General features: G+C 58.3%; 1 protein-coding gene across 2 annotated transcripts in view; it reads right to left on the bottom strand.

Annotated features, from left to right (window-relative positions):
* GPLD1 (glycosylphosphatidylinositol specific phospholipase D1) overlaps positions 1-13,029 on the bottom strand; it is a 46,393-nt gene that overhangs the window by 24,382 nt on the left and 8,982 nt on the right. For both annotated transcript variants that reach the window (XM_066247555.1, XM_066247556.1), the window contains 8 exons: positions 9,698-9,776; positions 6,590-6,687; positions 6,106-6,216; positions 5,019-5,067; positions 4,041-4,095; positions 1,005-1,112; positions 728-755; positions 477-616 (listed from right to left, as the gene is read on the bottom strand). In XM_066247555.1, coding sequence (XP_066103652.1) covers positions 477-616; positions 728-755; positions 1,005-1,112; positions 4,041-4,095; positions 5,019-5,067; positions 6,106-6,216; positions 6,590-6,687; positions 9,698-9,776 — 668 coding nt within the window. The remainder of the gene's footprint in view (positions 1-476; positions 617-727; positions 756-1,004; positions 1,113-4,040; positions 4,096-5,018; positions 5,068-6,105; positions 6,217-6,589; positions 6,688-9,697; positions 9,777-13,029) is intronic.

A 13,029-nucleotide genomic window follows, 5' to 3' on the forward strand; every position in this document is an offset into this window, starting at 1 on the left:
GAGAAGGACACGGCTGGAGGCTGGCCAGCTGTCCCATCTGGGCTACGTACCACGTTCCAACAGAAGGCTGCGTGCGCTTTACAAGCGTCTCAGCTGTTTTATGCGGAGTGTGGGGCTAGGTGACATATCCTTCGACACCCTGGAACCCCGAGAGGCCGCCGGGGCTGGAGAGTAGGACCGCCCGCCCCCCTGGCTGAAGTCTGCGGAGAGCCGCCCCCCCCCAGCCCGCATGGGTCCTCCCTGGAGAAATGGACGGGGGCTCGGCGGTGGGAGGACACTGAGCCCTGTCTGCGCATCTCGGTCCCCGAAACTTGAGAGATCAGCAGATCTAACCAGACGGGAGCTCCGGTTCCCTCTTGATCGGGATAAGACAAGCTCTTCCGGAGACTTCTGCCTCTGGTTTGATCAGAAGCGCTTGTCGGGGGGTGGGGTAGCCAGGCCAGGGGCGGCGGGGAGCAGCAGCAGTCATCACTCACCTGGTCCCGTTCTCTAGCATGTAGCTCGTCAGGCGGTAAATATTGGTGGACCAGAACGCCATGTCATCCAGTCCTCCAAGGAAGTATTCCTGGAACTGCTCCACCAGGAAGGGGGACTTCCTGGAGTACGTGGGGTAGAGCTGTGGCGGAGAGGAGGAGGGAGAAGTGAGCCGGTCAGTGAGCCAGGGGCTCCTCCCGGGGCCCTCGCCGCCCGGCACATGAAGACCCTGAAGACCCAGGCTTCTCTTTACCTTGGAAACAGCCAGCATCTCGCCGTACCTGCAACACAACCGCAATCTGAGCGTGAGCTCTGGTTTCCGCAAGGGCAGATCACAGAGACGAAGCTCCGGTCAACATTTGTCCACTGTCCCGCGACCGCCCTGCCTCAGCACAACCCACGCACCCAGAATCCTCTTCCCCAGCCCCTGAGCCCCTGAGCCCCTGAGCCCCTGAGCCCCTGAGCCCCTGAGCCACGGCTGCTGAAGAAGGCACACACAACCGGCTGCGGGTCCTCCCGGGGACACTCACATCTCCAAGAACTGAAGGTAGGAACACTCGACGATCGCCTTTTTGGTGATGACCTCTCGGCCGTAGAGATTCTTATAAATGCCCAGGAGGTCTCGGACAGGCACGTACCTGAGGACAGCATGAGAATAAAGGAAGCTGTGTGATCCCCCGACGTGGAAGAGTAATGCACGTTGCAGCCAGTTACCCCGCGACTCCGCAGAGGGCTTCGCCGGTGCTCCGTATCTCGCCCTCCCCACAGCCCGCGTGGGGGGCGCTGTCACGGGCCCCCCTGTACAAAGAAGGGACCGGGCACAGAGAAGGTCAAGAGTTTGCCCGAGGCGGCTGGCGATGGGTGACTGATTCAGATGTTGATGGAGGTGCTCTCTGAGATGCGGAGCTATCAAGCATAAAGGAAACGGCCGGTTTTGTGGCGAAGGAACTCACTAGGCAGTGTTTTCACTTTTTTTTTTTTTTGTATTTCTCTGAAGCTGGAAACAAGGAGAGACAGTCAGACAGACTCCCACATGTGCCCGACCAGGATCCACCCGGCACGCCCACCAGGGGCGATGCTCTGCCCACCAGGGGGCGATGCTCTGCCCATCTGGGGCGTTGCTCTTCTGAGACCAGAGCCACTCTAGCGTCTGGGGCAGAGGCCAAGGAGCCATCCCCAGCGCCCGGGCCATCTTTGCTCCAATGGAGCCTTGGCTGCGGGAGGGGAAGAGAGAGACAGAGAAGAAGGAGGGGGGGGTGGGGGGTGGAGAAGCAAATGGGTGCTTCTCCTATGTGCCCTGGCCAGGAATCGAACCCAGGGCCCCCGCATGCCAGGCCGACGCTCTACCGCTGAGCCAACCGGCCAGGGCCCGTTTTCACTCTTTTGAGTTGAATTAGTCTCAGGACTCATTGTTTTAAAGACGCCAAAAATGGCTTCTCGCGCCGACAGCCTGCTTTTACAGCCCACGGGGAGAAGTGGGGGAAAAGAGCCCGATGTCAGGCGGCTGGCTCGCGGACGTTAGCCATTTCTGTTGGAAGAAGGAGCCACGCCTTGAAATCGGAGGTAGCAGGAAATGTCTCTGACCTTCTGTCCAAGGCCTCAGGCCGCACTGGACGGACATCACAACCTATGAGACCTGACTTCCGTGTGTCGGCTGCAAGAAAGAATCTACTGATGTCCTTTCTTTATTTCCACAAGAGAACCGCGGGGATGGGGGCTTCCAATGAAAACAGCTTCACTGGCTAGACAAAATAACAAAAATACTTCTTTTACGTGAACTCACCAAGCTAGCGAGAAAGTGAAAAATTTCCGAAGGCCCAAAACAAACTGAAGGTGGAAACTCTGAGAGGGAAGCAGGGGGCTGAGCCAGCCTCGCCCCGAGGTCCTGCCAGACGGGGGACCTGGAGGGGCTCTGGTGGCCGCGGGCTGCTCAGAAGACAGGGAGACAGTCACCCGAACGCCGCCTCCGAGGAGACCATGCCTCCTGCCTGAGCGGTGGCTAGAAATGAACCCAACATGCAGACGAGGATAGCCGAGGGCAACGGATGCAGGGGTGGCATCTCCCCCCGGGGACGGGTCACCACGGCCCTGCCCCGGATGCCCTGTCCTGTGTCTGTGCTGTCTGTGGGGACTCAGAGAATCTCCCAGGGTTGAACGTAACGTCAGGGCATCCCAGGTTAAAAGCGGCTCGGGCAGCCTGCAGGGGCCCAGACAGACCTCTGCCTCCAGCTTCCGGTGACTCAACACCAGACAACACGACCACAGAGGACCGGGCACCGTGCAGATGGACATGCAATTCGGGGCAGCTGGCCATATGTGTGGAGTCAGAGGGACCCCTGGGGCTGCTGCTGTCACCAGCACTTCCCGGGCACCCCAGGCCAGCTGGCCTCAGGCAACCTGTGAGTGACTTGTTGGTTCTGAGTTCCCTCAGCTCTGCAGCGGCAGCGGACCAGGGACAGGCGTGGGCGCCGGCCACAGCCCTGAGCTCTCCTTACTCTTTGGGCTGCCGGCATCCTTCCTCACCCAGCCCCCCACTCACACTCAGGGGCCAGGACCGAGGGACAGACTCATCACCTCCTGGCTGCTTGGTGAACGTCCAGAGAAAAAGACAAACCACTGCGGAACCACAGGGAGCTGCAGTGAGACCCGATGAAGAAGACTCGGAGGCAACAAGCGTCGTTAGAGACCAAGGTCACCACATCATGACAAAGAGATCCAGTTGCCAGAAAGAGAAGAGATTTTGAAACTGGACTGTCCCTAACAACATGCTTTCAAGCGTGGGTAGCAAAATGACAGAACGGCAAGGAGCAATTTAAAAAAATCCACAGCATAGGGAGAGTTCAAAACAAATTTCTGTCAGCAGTTGCTAGATTGACCTGATTAAAAATAAAGAGTAAGACTGCCCTGGCCGGCTGGCTCAGCGGTAGAGCGTCGGTCAGGCGTGTGGAAGTCCTGAGTTCCATTCCAGGTCAGGGCACACAGGAGAAGCGCCCATCTGCTTTTCCACCCCTCCCCCTCTCCTTTCTCTCTGTCTCTCTCTTCCCCTCCCGCAGCCAAGGCTCCATTGGAGCAAAGTTGACCCAGGCACTGAGAACGGCTCCATGGCCTCCACCTCAGGTGCTAGAATGGCTCTGGTTGCAACAGAGCAACTGCCCCAGATGGGCAGATGGGCAGAGCATCACCCCCTGGTGGGCATGCCGGGTGGATCCCAGTCGGGCACATGTGGGGAGTCTGTCTCTCTGCCTCCCTGCTTCTCACTTCAGAAAAAAAATAATAAAAAATTAAAATAAAATAAAGAGTAAGGCATGGCACCTGAGACACAGGACGCTCCCCGCGGCTTAAACTGGGGGGCAGCCACACAGGGGAGCATCATCTCACTCATTATAAGCATACATGCACTCCTACGCTGGCTATAATTCAAATCTTTTGAAGAAGTTACTTACACTATTCTCATCTGCCCTTTCAGCTTTCAAAATTTACCAAGTAGGAGACTCCCAAGTTCGCTGTAAGTTGTATATCTTCTAGGAAACACAGGTCAAGCCCCCACACGCCACGGCCGCTCTTACCAGTGCCGGGACAGGTAGTTGAAATTAAACTCGAACTGGCTCAGCACGTCTCCTCCTGTGGTGAGAAACACACAACACGGGTGGGTCAGCGACAACATTGTTGTGCCAGCTGAACTGCTAGCTCTTGACACTGTTACAAGTGTCTGTTCCTGGTTTTAGGTACAGGCGGTGACTTGAAGAAAACAGATCCTTTAAAATCTTAGCTAGTGAAACAAACTAAAAATAAACAAAAACACACACACACACAAGACAAAACTCAGCCGTCTAACCAAAGTGTTTTTTACTTTAAAAAGAACAAAAGATAGACCACAAGCATTGTTTTAAATAAACCACTCACAATCTAGTTTGTATATGGAAAGGTATATATATATATACCAAGTAAATTTAAATCAACAAACTGACCAATATTTCAATGGGAACTATGCTCCTCTCACTGACCACCAATGAAAGAGGTGCCCTTCCAGAAGTGCGGCGGGGGCCAGATAAACGGCCTCAGGGGGCCGCATGTGGCCCACGGGCCGTAGTTTGGGGACCCCTGTGTGTGTGTGTGTGTGTGTGTGTGTGTGTGTGTGTGTGTATATATATATAGAGAGAGAGAGAGGGAGGAAGACAGCATTTACCAATTTAAAGCTAATGTATTAGCAGACACTGGGTCATGAATTTTCATCTGATATAAGTGTGTCTGAAATTATGGCACAAGTCAATAAGTGTGTGTGTGTGTGTGTGTGTATGTATATATATATATATATATATATTTTTTTTTTTTTTACAAAGTTACACACCCACAACTTTTTAGAAGTACAGCTCTGTTCAGGGAGCTATGCCTGTACTCCAGGCGAGCTGCACTGTTAACACAGGAAGCAGCGAGTACCTGCTACTGGTAACGACAGATACGAATTTAAGGCACAGTAGAGACTTCACTGTACACGACATGTGACCGCCGCAAAGGAAGAGCGGGCGAATGGAAGGGAACCGTACCGAAGTCTCCGGCCGGGTGCGCCTCCGAGTAGGAGCCGTGGAAGTCGATCTGCGGACAGGAAGAGGCCGGTTGGTATCACCACAGCATGCGGCCAGATTCCCGCCCCACACGCCAGCGAGCTGCTGGGCTCGGGGTGCGCAGAGACACCGCCCTGTGTCACCTCCCGGCCCGGTTCCCGCCCCACACGCCAGCGAGCTGCTGGGCTCGGGGTGCGCAGAGACACCGCCCGGTGTCACCTCCCGGCCCGGTTCCCGCCCCACACGCCAGCGAGCTGCTGGGCTCGGGGTGCGCAGAGACACCGCCCTGTGTCACCTCCCGGCCCGGTTCCCGCCCCACACGCCAGCGAGCTGCTGGGCTCGGGGTGCGCAGAGACACAGCCCTGTGTCACCTCCCGGCCCGGTTCCCGCCCCACACGCCAGCGAGCTGCTGGGCTCGGGGTGCGCAGAAACACAGCCCGGTGTCACCTCCTCTGTGCCGGGGAATGATACCGGTGGCCGCGTCGCGCCCTGAGCGCCCGGTGACAGACGCAGCCACCGCGGACGTACACCCGATGAGACGCCTACACCACCCCCGCTGCGTCCACCCTCACGCCTCTCGCAGTCGTCCCGACACTGATGAACGACCCCGGGGACTTCCGGAAGCTAAGCCACCAGGTAAGATCCCAATGTCACCCTGGCAGTATGGCATTTTCACATAGAAAATTAAAAAAAAAAAAAAGCCCCAAACACGTGGAACTATATTCCTTTTAAACAGAACCAAATAGCGGTATCAATCGTCTCCTTAAGATACACAGCTTGAGTGAAACGAGTTTCTCAAAGTCGTGTGTGACTCCTACCAGACATCACACCTGTTACTCTTCAGGGCACGTCAGCCGCTCTGCCCAGGTGCACAAGTTCCCCCAGGTTAGCAGGACAGGAGGACAGAAATGGAACAAACACGCTCTGGGCAGGAAGCCTCATTTCCACGTGACGCGTGAGTGACCCAAGGCTGTCCCTGCCTTTGGGAGGGTCCCTCTGCGACCTTGGGCGTGGTGGGTGCCCTGCTATGACATCCCTGACTAGGGGCGGGGGGGGGGCAGGTACTCACGGCTGCCATTGTCCTCAGAAACCCCTGCTCGATGCCCAGGCTGTGCCAGCTGACGTCAGCCACCATGTGAGACGTGACTCCAAACAGGAAGGCGACCAGCTTCTCCGTGTCCTGCCACACAGACCAGAGTCAGGAGTTCCGGTTACTCTACGGCAGCCCAACGGGGAGTTCCGACCCGACGGAGCTCACCACACAGTCTAGTGACAAAGACCGCAAGGGACTTTGCGACGTGTTTGGAGGGCCTCGGACGTGCGCTCAGGTCTATTAGTATTGGAGCGACACGACTAGGTGACGTAGCCCCGACGTACAGAACTGCTATCTCCAGGCGTTCCCTGGCTGCCTCCAGGCGCCGCACGCGGGTGTGGGCATCAAAGCCTCGGTGGGCAGGGGCCTCACAGAGCTGGGGAGGGTGACAAACGGGATCCACGCCGTGCGGGAAAGGGAGATGGGACCCCCAGGCTTTAGGACGAGAGGGCCTGCCTACCTTCTCCCAGGGAAGGGGGTAGGTCTCCCGGATGTAGTGGACGCTGGCGTTGAGAAAGGGAGTCCAGTGGGTGCTCTCAGACACTTCATGGAATCGTCCTGACAGAACCAAGCAGAACTCAGGATCCTTTCTGAAGATTCCCAGTCAAATCTCACACACATACACACACACACACACACACACACCTCCGTGCACTGCCTCCCCCCACGTTCCCCTCCGAGCCTCGCAGCCTCTTCTGTGGGTTCAAAGGAAGTCTCTAGAAGGAAGAGCCTGGGAGAGAAGGGACCCCAGATGCCCACGGCGTCTGCCCTCACACCTGGGCTGCCACCGAGGCTGGAGGTACCTCCAGGCTGGGCCCTCACGCTGCACAGACACACTGTCAGTCTGCTGTAAACCTGGGTGTCCGTCAGTCAGCCTCCACGAAAGCACAATAAGGCAAAGCAGAGCCTCCCGAAGCTTCCAGCCGTAGGATTGACCCTAATTGTTTTAAAATGGCACGGCCCGCGCCTGACCCGTGGTGGCGCAGTGGACAGAGCGTCGACCTGGAACGCTGAGGTCGCAGGTTCGAAACCCTGGGCTTGCCTGGTCACGGCACATATGAGAAGCAACTACTGCTGTGAGCTGATGCTTCCTGTTCCTCCACCACCTTTCTCTCTCTCTCTCCATTTGCTTAAAAAAAAAAAAAAAAAAGGCACAGGCCTCAAGCACCGTCCGAGTGGGCCGGGGGTCCCACGGGCCCTTTCCTTCCCACAGGAGCGTGGGAAAGACAGGAACCAGCATCTCCCGTCCTGCGCACACGCCACACGCCCCTCACGGAGCCTCACATGTCGTTGCGTGTCCCAGGACTCCACGGTTCAGGTCCCTCGCCTCCGATTTTTTTTTTTTTATGTTGTTGCTAAAGTAGAAACCACCTGTCCTGGCTTAACTTGCTGGCTTTCCTGAAGATGATTTTCAAATAAGCGGCAACTCAGAAACGAGACTTTCTCTGGCGGTTTTCTGAGAGCTGACCCTTGCGGCTCATCAGACAGAACTCGGTGGAACTGCCGAGGGCCTGACACACCGCCCCTAACCAAAGGGCAGACTTGCCAAGGCGCTGGCCCTTTTGGGGGCCTGAGGGGGCCCCCCACTCACCAGGGCCGGCAGCTCTGCTTCTCACCCTGCCAGAGCCAGTGCCCTCATCCCTGTCATTACCGAGCTTTGTTCCTTAGGTGACCTGATGAAACACGGGCTCAGAAACAGTTGTTCCTTTGGCAACTAAGTATTTAAGAAAGTTATATGCTTTTGAAAGAGGCCACAAAAGAAGACTGAATCACCAAAGAAGAAAAAAAAAAACTACTGTTAAAGTGGATATGAGACAAAGGTAAGATCTGGAAACACCCATAACACTCTAAAGAAACTCTGCACCGAAACTGATGGCCATTGTTTTATGTTTTATGCTCCTCCTGACTGTGGGTGCGTCCGTCACACACGGGTCCCCACCTTCACGGCTGTGAGAGGATGTCTACTTTCTGCTCACTAGGAGGCTGGGTGGCCTGCAGCCTCCCCCGCCCGCCTCAGAGCCTTTGTCATTCGTCTGCCATGAGACATGGCAAGTGTGAAGCAATGTTTCTCATGTGGAACTGATCAAAAACCCTTAATCTTTTTAGGTATGGTACCCAGGAGCTGTTAAAACATCAGGAGACAGGGCCTGGCCGGTTGGCTCAGTGGTAGAGCATTGGCCTGACGTGTGGAAGTTCCGGGTTTGATTTCCGGCCAGGGCACACAGGAGAAGCGCTCATCTGCTTCTCCACCCCTCCCCCTCTCCTTCCTCTCTGTCTCTCTCTTCCCCTCCCGCAGCCAAGGCTCCATTGGAGCAAAGATGGCCCGGGCGCTGGGGATGGCTCCATGGCCTCTGCCTCAGGCGCTAGAGTGGCTCTGGTGGCAACAGAGCAACACCCCAGATGGACAGAGCATCGCCCCCTGGTGGGCATGCCGGGTGGATCCCGGTTGGGCACATGTGGAGTCTACCTGACTCCTCGCTTCTCATTTCAGAAAAATACAAAAACAAACAGACAAACAGAAACCTCAGGACATAGGAAGGCCCTGTACTACAGTTGGGGGAGGCGAAGTTAGAAATAACGGTGGGAGGGAGAGGCTGCCACACGCAGGCAGACCGGCAGGACTGAGACCTGACAGCTCACAGACCGAAGGGGAGACAGAGTCACAGGAAGGGGAGCCCCGAGGGGGGTCACAGCTGCAGGAGCAACAGGCCTGCCCCTCGCAGCCCGACAGCACTGCTGAGCGTGAGGACGCAGGGTAGAGGCGGATGATCCCAGCGTTCTGGACCTGGTCTGCACGAGGGCCCTGCGTGCTGGACCTCTTTGTCCATCTCCCCATCCACAGTCTACCCTCTTCCACCCTGCACGGTGCACCCCGTGACCTGACAGCAGGGGCCGCTCTGCCCTCTGGCCGGGTCGGGCTTGGCGGGAGAGGGAGGGCAGGGGGACCCGGAAGAGAAGAGGAGGAGAGAGGCTGGTTCCAGTTCTCCCAGCGCCCCATCTGTGGTGGCGCCCTGGGCTGGCGGGACCCTCACCGGAGGCCGGGCCCCCACAAGGCCTGCCCTCCGTCTGCGGTTCCGCGGGGCCGCTCCCTGGCACTGTCCTTGCGATTGTCTCCCTCCTGTCCCCACCTGGTAGCCCGTCCACTGACACGCCTCCCGTGACCCGCCGGGGCGCTGACGGCCCCCGCCCACCACGCCGGCTTGGCGCTGCGTGCCGACAGTCCGGCTGAGCCCGGGAAGGACCACGCTGCAGGCGTGGAAACCGAGATGGCACCGGAATGACTTTGCCAAGGTTCCCGGCTGACAGATCCGTCCCAGACGACAGACTTACAGAGCCCCCGGCAGGCACTCTGGCCCTCGGGCCCTTGGCAAGTGTCCAGTGTCCTGTCTTCCGCCTCCGAGCAGCACAGCAGGTGGAGGCGACGGTGTTCGGGGCTCTGGTTTTCGTTACGGGGACACAGGACTCCGCGAACTGAGTCGTGGACCCAGGATGACGTTGGAGGACAGGACGGGCGGCGTGTTTCAGTCGAGGCGCCTCCCGCCCGCCTGGGCCGCAGCCTTCCCCTCACCTCTCTCGCAGATGCCGGGGTAGAAGGCGTCGGGAAACACGGTGCCCGCCTGGTACGCGTCCCGGTGTTCCAGTAAGAGCTGCGGGGCAGGGAGCGCAGAGGTTAGAGGGGAGAGGTGCCCTCCGGGGGGGGGGTGGTCACGGGGGCGGCAGGAGTGAACACCGGGTGTACCCCAACCTGCGACGTGTAACCTCGGGGCGGCAACGGGGGTGGTGGGAGTGAACACCGGGTGTACCCCAACCTGCGACGTGTAACCTCGGGGCGGCAACGGGGGTGGTGGGAGTGAACACTGGGTGTACCCCAACCTGCGACGTGTAACCTCGGGTTCACACACCGCCCCCCCCCGCCCCGAGCTCACAGGCTCAGTGAGAAGCACATGCACCTGCTTCCAGGTCACCTCCCTGCCCTCTGCCCACCCAGCAGGGCAGCGTCCCCCGAGGCCCCCCCACGACCTTGTAGCCTGTGTGGGGTCAGGTTCTCAGGGATCCGGTGAAAATCGGTGAAGTGAGAAAAACACCAGCAGACATTCACAACACGTGCAGGCGTGCACCTGAAGGTCCTCCTGCACCTGTGCCTGTGCCTTAGAGCGAGACTGTCCCTCGTGCGGCGGGGGGTGGGGACTGACGCAGCACGCTTTCCCCGTGACGATGGCGGAGAAGCGGACGGCAGAGGTTCCTACGCTGGCTCTCCTCCGCTGAGGGGCTCAAGCTCTCCGTCCTGACCCCCACGGGGCCCGGGCACACAGGACTAACCCCCACGGGGCCCGGGCGCACCGAACTGACCCCCACGGGGCCCGGGCACACAGGACTGACCCCCACGGGGCCCGGGCACACAGGACTGACCCCCACGGGGCCCGGGCGCACCGGACTGACCCCCACGGGGCCCGGGCGCACCGGACTGACCCCCACGGGGCCCGGGCGCACCGGACTGACCCCCACAAGGCCCGGGCGCCCTGGACTGACCCCCACGGGGCCCGGGCACTCCGTCCTGACCCCCATGGGGCCCGGGCACTCCGTCCTGACCCCCATGGGGCCCGGGCGCACTGGACTGACCCCCACGGGGCCCGGGCACACTGGACAGTCTAGAAAGCGAAGCCGGCGGCCAGCCTCCCCCGTGGGGCCCGGTCCCTCCTCTCCGTCCGCTGCGCAGAAGTGCGCGGTTTCCCGCTGCTGAGGGACAGCAAGCCAGGCGTTCCCCAGCTCCCTCCTGCTCGCCCGGAACGTCCACTCTCCGGGTCCAGGGCACCCCCTCTGCTAGTGAGGAGCAGCGGGCGGCTGTGGGGCGAGGTGGCTCGCTTGCTCTCCAGACGGCGTGGGATGCGGCGGGCCGGCAGACGGCGAGTGGGGCACTGACGCAGCACGATCCTGCGTGTGATCACGGGCGTCTTCTCCGGACACGCAGCCTGGGCCTGCCCCCCCGTCCTGTCGGTCACACTGAGGTCCCTGCCACGTGGTGCTGAGCCCTCTCTACCCAGGCTGCCCAGAGGGGTTCACACACCTGCACATGAGCTCTGGCACAACAGAGTCCGAGCCTGGCACCTCAACTTTTTAATTCAATATGGACTCACCTATCCATGGAGGGAGGCCACGGAGAAGGGCCCAAAAAACTCAAAAGATAAGGGCTCTGGTACTCTCTGCTGTGGTCTGCTTTTCCGACCAGCATGTGTCCCGGACCTAGTCCTTTAGACACAGGACCCGCTCTCCTGAGGGGCCCATCCCGTGCTGAGCAGGGCGGCCCACCCCGGGGGGATGTGGCCAGCATGTCCACGCCCACCACATAGTCCGGCTAGAGGCGCATGCCGGGGCCACGCCTGCGCACTCAGAACCTTCGAGACGTCTCCACAGGAGCCCCGGGAAGATGCTCTGCCCTTTGGGGTTTTAAGGCTGGAGGTGCGTCCTGCATGGCCAGCCACCTCCACGTGGCTGATTCCACACCAGCTTGAGTGTGGAATCATAGACATGACCCCATGGTCACTGGCTTGGGCCCAAGGTCACTGGCTTGAGCAAGGGGTCACTGGCTGGGCTGGAATCCCCCGGTCGAGGCACGTGGACCAAGAAGGCACCCTAGAACCTCAACAGGTATACCTAGACCCCCGGGCCAGTTCTGTGAACCCAGAGAGTCTTTTGTCTAAAGATAACGTGAGTTGGACTTTCATCATTTAATAATTAACTTTATTAAATATTGACCTCGCCAGATACTGCTCTAGTCACTTTCTTTGTAAATCAAGACTTCTGCCGTCTGCATGTCACAGGGAGGTAGTTACCGCTAACACAAAAATAGCAAAGGCGTGGGCAAAACAGTCAGGAAACTGCAGGAGGACAGAGTTCAGAGGGAGGCTGTGTCCTTCAGACATAGGATGTACTTCTAAAGCTACAGAAACAAAAGCAGCACAGCATCAGAATCAGAGACGGAAACGAAACAGTGAGAGAGAGAGAGAGAGAGAGACTGCTACAGAGGAGCCACAGGGCGTGGGCACAGCCCCTCATCACGAGTGCCTGGTCTGCACGGGAAGCCTGGGAGAAGCAGGCTTGAAACGAGCATCCCCGATGACAGGCCACTGGGTCCCTGTCCTGCCTCAGGCCAGAGTCAGCACAAGATGCATTAGAGAGGTCGTGTCAAAAGCAGAGCCATAAAATTAAGGAGGCCACATTTAAATGAATAACTAATCATCTCAGGATGGGTATAATTTCCCTAAGCAAAGCACACAGGCAGGAACTATCAGAGAAAAGATTGATTCACTTAAGTGTTCAGCAGCTAAAAAGCACCAGAAACTAATTTTAAAAAAAAATAACCATGAGTATCATTGGATAGATGAAAGGCTAATATCTTTAAGAAATAAACCATTCTGCCTGACTGCTGGTGGCGCAGTAGATAGAGCATTGACCTGGGATGTTGAGGTCCCAGGTTCAAAACCCCAAGGTTGGCCCTGGCTGGTTGGCTCAGTGGTAGAGCATCAGCCTGGCGTGTGGAAATCCCAGGTTTGATTCCCAGCCAGGGCACACAGGAGAGGTGCCCATCTGCTTCTCCACCCTTCCCCATCTCCTTCCTCTTTGTCTCTCTCTTCCCCTCCCGCATCAAGGCTCCATTGGAGCAAAGTTGGCCCCGGGCACTGAGGATGGTTCCATGGCCTCTGCCTCAGGAGCTAGAATGGCTCTGGTTGCAGCAGAGCAACGCCCCAGATGGGCAGAGCATCGCCCCCTGGTGGGCATGCGAGTGGATCTCAGTCAGGCACATGCGGGAGTCTGGCTCTCTGCCTCCCCGTTTCCAACTTCAGGAAAATACAAACAAAGCAAAAAACCCCAAGGTCACCAGCTTGAGTGTGGGATCATAGA

The sequence above is a fragment of the Saccopteryx bilineata genome, chromosome 11 (genome assembly GCF_036850765.1).
Source record: "Saccopteryx bilineata isolate mSacBil1 chromosome 11, mSacBil1_pri_phased_curated, whole genome shotgun sequence".
Classification (NCBI taxonomy): domain Eukaryota; kingdom Metazoa; phylum Chordata; class Mammalia; order Chiroptera; family Emballonuridae; genus Saccopteryx; species Saccopteryx bilineata.